This window comes from Octopus sinensis, linkage group LG2 (assembly GCF_006345805.1).
Source record: "Octopus sinensis linkage group LG2, ASM634580v1, whole genome shotgun sequence".
Lineage (NCBI taxonomy): Eukaryota > Metazoa > Mollusca > Cephalopoda > Octopoda > Octopodidae > Octopus > Octopus sinensis.
The window spans coordinates 184,499,329-184,509,328 of record NC_042998.1 but is presented as its reverse complement, the minus strand read 5'-3'; the positions used below and the strand labels follow the sequence as shown (position 1 = coordinate 184,509,328).

The 10,000-nt window shown below is 35.3% G+C and overlaps 1 protein-coding gene across 7 annotated transcripts in view; it reads left to right on the top strand.

Annotated features, from left to right (window-relative positions):
* LOC115226973 (LIM homeobox transcription factor 1-alpha-like) overlaps nt 1–10,000 on the top strand; it is a 170,366-nt gene that overhangs the window by 139,970 nt on the left and 20,396 nt on the right. For all 7 annotated transcript variants that reach the window (XM_036500538.1, XM_036500542.1, XM_036500540.1 and 4 more), the window contains 2 exons: nt 2,260–2,477; nt 9,742–9,878. In XM_036500538.1, coding sequence (XP_036356431.1) covers nt 2,260–2,477; nt 9,742–9,878 — 355 coding nt within the window. The remainder of the gene's footprint in view (nt 1–2,259; nt 2,478–9,741; nt 9,879–10,000) is intronic.

The following is a 10,000-nucleotide window of genomic DNA, read 5'->3' as shown; positions in this document are numbered from 1 at the left end:
TGTGTGTGTGCGTATGCGAGCGTGTGTGTGTGTGTTATTCGTCTAATCAAACTGTGAACCACATAACTTATCCCTTCTGTACAATCCGTTAGAACGCCAAAGGTGAGATGTCTGTTGTAAAGGTCAACAGGTTAGCGGAAGACCATTAGTTACTAGCACTTGGAAATCCTCATACTGCGACGAATCGTCGAGATAAATTTTAGGAACATCATTTCTTACTTGAGTTTATGGATTCTTAAAGAGGCCTGAAACCTAAGTTTATAAACAGATAGGAAATAATAAGAGGCTACGATTCTCTTACCTTCTTTTTAAAAATGAGCAATAACATGACTTCGATGTTCATACGCCAGTATTACAAAGAATCGAAAGCGTGCCACATTTATTATTTGAACTATTTATATGAAGCAAGAGCAGTGCATAGCTAGAATATGTGACGCCCAAGGACAACCCTTCGTTTTGTCGCTTCTCGGACCCTCACAAAAGCTATTACATGTTGCAGTGATTCCCTCTGCGCTTGAAAAGGGAACCCTAGCTTACTTTAACAATTTCATCTGAATGTGTTGCAGGTAGCACACCTATGGCATCATGCAGATATCACCTAGAAATATAGTTATTACGTAAGTTTATCCACTTGAAACAGCTACCGAGATATGACATTACATAATTTTTTTTCCGTGGCTGTGTAGTAAGTAGCTTGCTTACCAACCACATGGTTCCGGGTTCAGTCCCACTGCGTGGCACCTTGGGCAAGTGTCTTCTACTATAGCCTCGGGCCGACCAAAGCCTTGTGAGTGGATTTGGTAGACGGAAATTGAAAGAAGCCCGTCGTATATATGTAAATATATATATATATGTGTGTGTGTGTGTGTTTGTGTGTCTGTGTTTGCCCCCCCCCATATCGCTTGAAAACCGATGCTGGTGTGTTTACGTCCCCGTAACTTAGCGGTTCGACAAGAGACCGATAGAATAAGTACTAGGCTTAAAAAGAATAAGTCATGGGATCCATTTGCTCGACTAAAGGCGGTGCTCCAGCATGGCCACAGTCACATGACTGAAACAAGTACAAGAGTAAAAGAGTATATGTATTTGTTTCTGTTCTCCGAGTAAATAGAGGTTTCAAGCCTGTGTTTATCTTCCTTAGTACTTATGTGTGTGTGTGCGTATATTCTCTTTTGCTTCTAATTATTTAAATTCATCTTCTGCGGAAGCTACTAGTTTTTAACAAAGATACAAAGTTTCGTCGTTGGCATCTCGATAACAAAAACAATGTTGCATTTTAAACTGGTGAAAAGTCTTGCGTATTGAACTCAGAACGTAAAGAGCGAAATACCGCGACGCAATTTATTCGTATTGCTAATGATTCTGCCAGCTCGCCACCTTTAAACAGAGTCGCTAATCTAATCATATATATTATGTTTCAAAAATTGGTGAGGTGGTCGTGGTAAGAATGCATCACATCATATATCTGCTTTTTTTTTTCGTGATTATTATAAGAAATTCAAATTTTAAAAATTTCCAAAACTATGAAAGAATGTCTGTCTTCAAATAAATTCAAATGTGTTTGTGTGTGTGTATGTGGTTTTTTTGTGTGTATGTGTTTTTTGTGTGTATGTGTTTTTTTTGTGTGTGTGTATGTTTGTGTGTGCGTGTTTGTGTGTGTGTATGTGTATGTGTGTGTGTGTGTGTGTGTGTGTGTGTGTGTGTGTGTGTGTGTGTGTGTGGTGTGTGTGTGTGTGTGTGTGAACACCGACTTTTCCTGCAACCGAAAATGTGTTGCGCTTTATTCCATTGGCATCCTCAGTTCATTCAACCAACAGAAGGTGAAGGTTGAAACCTGACATTATATGTCTACCACCCTTGATAAGTAGCAACTATGGAAATTCTTTTGTCTTAGAGTGATAAAATGGAAACCAAATTGCAGATTAGCAAGCGAAGATAAGGATAGCTCATCAATTAACAGTTGTAATGGTCTTGGTTTTTGTTGATGTTTAGTTTTGTTTTTTAGCCATGTATATAATTGAATGTGAAGTGGTACGTGTGACGTACATATATTTCCGGCGATGTGAGGAGATAATAGGGACGTAAAAGAAATAAACTGGCTTCAACATATCTTTGACACTGCCTTGTCTTGCTGAGAGCTTACTGTGTTAATTAATAATTCTAATAATAATTAGTTCTTTTGTGTAATAATAATGATCATGTTGTTAGTCATCTTAAATAAGCTACATTGTTTATTTTGTTCTTGTTTCTTCTCCTTAGGATTTTCGGGACGAAGTGCAGCAGTTGTATGCAACCAATTCCAGCCAACGAATTAGTGATGAGAGCCATAGGCAACGTTTACCATCTACGGTGTTTTGCATGCGTAGCGTGCGGTCACCAACTACAGAAAGGAGATCAGTTTGTAATTCGAGACGGTCAGTTATTCTGCCGTATGGACTTTGAAAAGGAATATGGAGTTATGCCACTAAGTCCGAAAAGTAAGTTAAACTCCGTCAATGATTTTACAGTTGTTTTCTTTTTTTATAAAAGGTCTTCAAAATGCCAAATTAACCTACTTTTTTCTCTTATATATATATATATTATTATTATTATTATTATTATTATTATTATTATTATTATATTATTATTATTACAAACGTTGATATATATATATATATCAATGTTTGTAATAACATATATTTTTCATCTCTTGTTATAGATATGTGAGTGGTTTAGATGTTGTCGGCTATCGGCCGAGTACATCGTGAAAATTGTCCGCCACTTTCTTTTAATTTTCTTAAAAAGCTAATGTGGATGTTCGACTGTGAAATTACCCGATTTGCAGAGAGCTTTGAGCACCTAACAACATTCTCAGCTGCTAAAAGAACTAATTGCTGATGTCTTTAAACCAACAAATGAAGTATTCTGCGACCCACAGGTGCATGCTAAATGTAGGCTCATTCACTCAGGTCATGCCCACTACTCTTATCTACGCTTCAGCAAATTTTCCGGTAGGGCCAAACCTTCCTTTATACTATCATCTCAAATAAGTTGAACTTAAAGGGTTCGAGGAGGGCTTGGACAAATAGGAAAGCATCTGTCCTCAGTTTTTTCAGCTCGTTCAACACAACCGTTTTGCCATAAACAGACAAAGGGAAATTCTCTGCTCTTCCCGAATAACAGAAGGTGATTGGTCGCTCTTCGCGGTCGAGACTTGCCAATAAACGGATTTGCTTTACACACGGCAATAGGTGTTCGTCAAAACTTCACAAATCAGAAATGCTCAAAAACTGTATGAACTTATGCACAACAGATTCGTCGCTCTGCGTGCATACTAAAACCATTGCGAGGCGTCATTCTGCTTATGCTGACAAGGATCTTTCACATATCAGCTCAAACAGCATACCCCTCCTCAACACTTTGAGTTTCTACAGCAGAGTATCTACAGCCAGTGCATATCAAAGGAATAATAGAGGATTCGTTTCACATGCCAAACATGTGACTGAAATGATTCCTACAGTTATCTATTTAATTTGACCAACAAACAGAATTCGCTATATATTGAACGAGCCTGTCTCTGAAAACGGGTTTGAAATTGGCTGTTCTGAGGGAGTCCGACAAATAACGATGTTCGGACCTTTTAAAAGCTTCCGTTTGATCCAAATTGATCATGCCCCCCATTTAATACATAGCTGTTATCTCCATCTGTACGGTGTAATGTATGGGGAACGCGCAGCTTGGCACTCTCCCAATTACTCGACCGAAGGTCACGTCAAACTATTTCCTAGAAACTTGGCAACAATTTTATACTTCTGTATTCAGCAGAGACGTAGACTAGAAGTTGTCGGTAATGCCTCCTTTTTTGCGTCCCTCCCTAGCAGCGCTATTACTCACTGACTCATGGAACTGAGGGTGCCTCCCTTCTGCTACCAGTTACTATAAACATCTACCAAGACGTAGGTAAACAAGAGTCGCATGTATACGTAAAACTTATTGAGTATACCATTCAAGACATGTGGTTTTGCCCTCACACAACCACTTAAAGCCAATTGTATCGAACTGCTATTATCGGCTTTTTTCCTAAGCTGCGACAGATCATTGTGGTAGACACTGACATCCATTACTTTCTTCCGTATACTTGTCCACTGGTCCCGTAAATATACTTACTTATAGGGGTGGACAGCATTTGCAACTCCAAGACCTATAACAGTCATGGTAGGTGATCAATTTATCTCCGACAGTCTTTTTTTCTTCTAGGATCACCCCATGCAAAAAAAGCGTCATTTCTTATAGGATGTCTGTTGGATGTATTCACCAGAGACGCACATTATCATTGGTGACCATCGAGCTTCCTCCTCTTTGGTGCCCAAGATCAGAAATGCCCGAACTTTTTGTCTGTACCATACGGTACGCCATACTTATTTTGGGCACTCCTCGACTTGTATAGGTATTGAGGTGTCCACGTATCTAATTTTACTATTTCTGCGCCTGTAGATTATACATTGCCTTTGCTTTCGCTCCACATCCTCAACAGGTAACGTGAATATGTCCGATGCCACGGTGCATGCTTTAGATTGTTGCCTGAAGGCTTCCTTGTTCTGAGACGCATACATAGGCCAGAACAGCATGCTGAGATTTGCAAATGATACATTAAGTTTCACTAGCTGCGTTGGCGAAACTGCTACCCTTAGAGTCACTGAAAGCTAGCATAGGAGTCAGACTCGTCACATCGTTGATGCTGGTAGCAATACTAACAAGGAAATGGGGTCAAAAATAAATAGTTTTTTTTTTATTGTGATTAAATATATGAAGGGATTTTTAAATATCAGGTGATAAAGAGAGGTTGTCGTGGCTTTGAAATTACGTTTCAATTGATTATATACAGTACGAAGTGAATATATTGTGTATAGTGTTGCAGTCTATAGTTTTTTATAGCTATTTATAAGGTTTGTGCTTTATTATATATTTAGAATTATTTCTATATATATTATTTGTAATGATGTTAGATTTTTTTTTAAAGATCTTCTATAACAATTTTATAATAATACAAAAAAATATCATTACTTGGTGTTTTGAATTGATAATTCCTTCGGATTGATTTATATTGTATTTATTTAGAGAATTTAGTAAATAAAAGTTGAATACAAATATCTTAACATCAACACAAATGTATCTGACCGTGAAGCTTGTGTTTCGTCTTTCCATATATTGTGGCGTCAACCTCTGGGCTCAACAGCGCACCAGCGCTGCTTGTTTCTTTGCCTTGGCTGCATTCTTAAACACTACGCATACACTTCCATGCATCCTGCTCCGGTTGATGGAGTATACATCGGACCACGTATCAACCAGGACTTTAACTGTTTCTTCGAGAGAACACTTCTTTTTCGAGAAGCAGAAGTGTGACATTTTACTTTTTGGTCTTTTCTTGGTGAATCTGTCGGGCTCGTATTCTCTTCCTGAGGCTGTCCTTTCCAAATTTTGGCGACGCTTGTAAACAATGATTTGCTACTGTGGTTGCTTTTTCGCTACTTGTTCATGTTAAATTTTGAATGTTTGTGTTTATAAACATGTCTTTCGAACGTTGATTTCTTTTTCTGATCATTTAAATACGTTTTTTCTTTTCTTTGTTTCAAAAGTGGTGATTTGTTGCTGCCATGTTTGTAACTTGTACCCTTCCTCCACACTCCACCGAGATGCATATTTTGAATCACTTTTAAAAGAATGCTTATTCAAATATATAATGTCCAAGAATGCACTTTATTATTCCAACTCAGGGTAATAAGGATGACACTCAAACATTCTAAAGTCTTTCGTAGACAAAATAAGACAAAAGAACATTCCTTCTTTTCCAGCAAATTAAACGTCATAAATCGAATTTCAATACGGAGCTGTTGCACGCGCTCCTTCGACGAAATAATAATAATAATAATAATATAATAATAATAATAATAATAATAATAATAATAACAACAACAACAACAACAATAATAATAAAAACAATAATAATAATAATAATAATAATAATAATAATAATAATAATAATAATAATAATTTGAAACAAGCAAAGTAAAAATCAACCTTATTTAATTTGATTTGTATTTTTATGAATATTTTATATCTATAAAGGCTTGAGTCAGGGAAAGCAGAATATCTTTTACATTTAATAAAATCAAGAAGATAATAACGGAAATATCTAAGAAATCAAATAAATACTGATATAAGAAAAAGAATTTCATTATTTTTGTTAGAATTATGTTTCTGGATATAATTTAGTCGCTTAATAACAATGAATATTGTTGCTTGTTCATTTGTTATATTTGACTGTGTCCGTGGGAATGCGTGTGTATGTGTGTGTGTGTGTGTGTGTGTGTATGTTTGTGTGTGTGTGTGTTTTGCACACTTGTGTTTCAGTGTATATGCGTATATGTGTGCCACAGTGCGCTTGTATATGCATTTCTTTTTATTATTTGGTTTCTTTCATTTTGCCTTCTGTTTTGTTTGACTTTAGGTGCTGTGTTTACTTTTACAAGCCAAGCAAGCCACTTTACCTAAATTTGCTATGCCCCCATACACCGCCTTCATTTCTCTCCTTCTCTCTCTTTCTCCCCCCTCTCTCTTTCCCTCTCTCCCTCTCTCATTCTCTCCTCTTATGCTATCTCTCATTTTATCTTTCTCGTTCTCACTTATACGCTGACTCTCTATTTTTAATTATCTATCTATATTCATTCATACATCTATCAATCTATCTTCAACAAGTTAAAGTATTCCTTCTCTCACACAAACACTTTCTTTATTTCTAGCTCTACTTTTCTTCAGAACTAAATATGAAAATATTAAATATTTAAATTGGAAATACATTTGTTTTGTTTATTGTTATCATTATAATTGTTTTTGTTTTGTAGTTTTGTTTTTTCTTTTCATTATCTCATTTCTTAACGTTTAATTGTTATTACTTCTATATATTATTATTTACTTCTGTTTGATTATTTCTATTTTTCATCGGAATTGTCTTCTATAATTTCTTAAATTACATTTTAGATTAAAGTTACATTATTGTTTTTCATTTGGAGAAAAGTTTTCAAAGACTATTCCAATTCTAATTTTTCATTTTTCATTTGCTAATTTATTGAAACCGAAATAAAAACGATAGAACGAAAGTGCAAAAGAAAGAAGGAAAGAAAGGAAATCAGTTTAATTTAATACGGCGCTTGGTCTATATTATACTTTCTTATGAAATCACCAATTAATCTTCAAATATCACATATTTACAACATATTTGTAGATTAATTAAGACAAGAATAGAATATCTATAATTAAATCGTAGCTAGAATATTAGAACAATAATTTTCTGTTTGAATTATATTAGTTGGGCCATTATAGTGTTTGACAGTTTCTGTGTTCGTATTCCATCACTTGCGGTCCGCTGTACCTGTGGACAAAACACAAAACAACCAGGCCATCTGGTTGTAAATAAGTATAACAGATCATTAAAGCACGTTGTTCTAAACAAACAACAGGAGTACTATATAATGAACAAGTAGTTTTTCAGCTTATAGTGCTGAGTCAACACTTCCAATAACTATACAGCTTTATGAAGGACAACTTCCGTCTAGCAAACTTGTCCTAGATGCACTATAAGATGAACATGTAGTTTCAGGGGAATTTTTTGAAGAGAGGTACTCTTACAAACTTATACATCTATGTATTTATATCACCTCTGTACGACATGGCAATGATTTTTTTTAATCTGGGGCCTTTACAATCCATTTAATTCTTGGTATTCCTCATATATGCCTTTTACATATATTACCTTGTGTTTATTGGCGTAAGCAACTCTAATGGAAACATCTTTACGTATTATGTCTACCTGGAGAAGTGGATGGAAAATATTACAAGCTTATAAAACAGAATTCATTTGGGCAATCTCTAAGAAAACAATGTGCTTTATACTTTGTATGTATGTTTATCTTAAATATTTGAACATGAGAACTTCACAGTTTACATGTTTGAATATTCTCTGAAGTACTAATTTACTCCACTATTCATGTGAAATTTCTCTTGCATTCTAAATTGAAACCATCCATTAGAAAAATTTCTAAAATCCATAGGAAAAATAAGTTTTACGCCTTAATATCAAAACAGTAATTTAATATAATTTGCATACTTATGAATTATAATTAAAGATTCATATTTTTCTCAGCACACAGGTTCTTAAGTGTTTACAATTCATTGTTAGTACTAAAAAGTAACTTTACACCTGTTCAATGTGAATTGTTTGATTTGCTGAAAATACCGTCTTAAAAACGAAGGGGAATAGATGATGTAGTTCTTGATATTCTAAACTCGGAAAAAAAAGATCACAGCTCTATGAAGTCAATAATCATAAATCTGCTGAATTAGTATTGTTCTGAGGCTAATCACGAACTGGTTCACTCAATATGTCACCGGAATGATTTCAGTATTTTTTAACAACGCTGAAGTCCTCTTTTTTCTGTAAAGAAACGGTATGTACGTGACTTATTATTCGTTTCATAATTTTTGGTGATAACAACCAGGATGTAAACTTGAATTTTATATTCAAAAATAATCCTTGCAATATTTGAAACCCGATTATTTAAAGTATTTTGTTCAATTCCTTAGTATCTTTATCGAATTTATTGAATTTATCTTTTCACAAGTATTTTGCGAGACTATTGGATATGGAGGCAGCGAATGGACGGAGTCATAAGAGCGTCGGATGAAACACGTTACCGGATTTCTTCCGGCTCTCAGCTCTAAGCATTATAAATAAAATAAAAAAGAATGGAATAAAGCAACACAAAGACGCTTTAGTTGCATCAATGAATTCATTTTCGAGATACAATTGACGCACCATTAACTAACCTGTCTCCAGACTAATATAATGTTATATGCATTCAATTCTTCCAGTAAACATGGAAATTCTTTCTTACCAAATATTAGATACCCCAATTCTAGGGTAGTATATAGTCGATTAACTCGACTTCATTACTTGAGAGACAGTTTATTTTACTGAGCTTATAATGATGAAGGACTAAGTTGACTAAAGCAGGATTTGAACCCAGAACGTAAAGAGTCATAACTGAATATCACAAGGCGGCGAGCTGGCAGAACCGTTAGCACGCCGGGCGAAATGCGTAGCTGTATTTCGTCTGCCGTTACGTTCTGAGTTCAAATTCCGCCGAGGTCGACTTTGCCTTTCATCTTTTCGGGATCGATAAATTAAGTACCAGTTACGCACTGGGGTCGATGTAATCGACTTAATCCGTTTGTCTGTCCTTGTTTGTCTCCTCTGTGTGTAGCCCCTTGTGGGTAATAAAGAAACGGAATATCACAAGGCATTTTTTCCGACGTTTCTACGATCCTACTCATCCATCTCTTTCTCTCATCAGTTATTAGTATCGATACAAAGAACTGTTTCATGACAAACATAAAAGCTTTGGATGACACTTGGGACCATCCTTCTTCCGTTTTAAACTTTTTTTCTTTCTTTATGCTTTACCTGACAAGTAAACTAATCCTTTTCATCCAGTTTTACGCTACTTTTAATCTTCATTGATAATTTTTTTCTTTTTTCTCCATGAAATCACAACTCACTTCGCCACACGGATATCCACATTATTGCTCATTATCCCCAACCAAATAGAAATAGATGTGGACGAAATATAAACGTAAACATTTTTTTTTAAAAAGTGTATGCATTCTCGTTTCTTTCTAATCACTTTCTTTGTTTCAAATTAACAGGTGACGATGGGGAAAGTTTTGATGACGTTGAAGGTGAAACAGCGAAAGGTCCTAAGCGGCCGCGAACTATTTTAACTACAAGTCAAAGAAGAAAATTCAAAGCATCCTTCGAAGTAAATCCCAAACCATGTCGAAAAGTAAGTGTGAAATATGTTTTTAGCTTCTATTTTTATAATTCAGGGTGGACCAAAAAGTTTTTCAGCATATCACTGTTAATTGATTCAGGCAGTTTGAGTAACAAGATCGATTCAGGATTTGA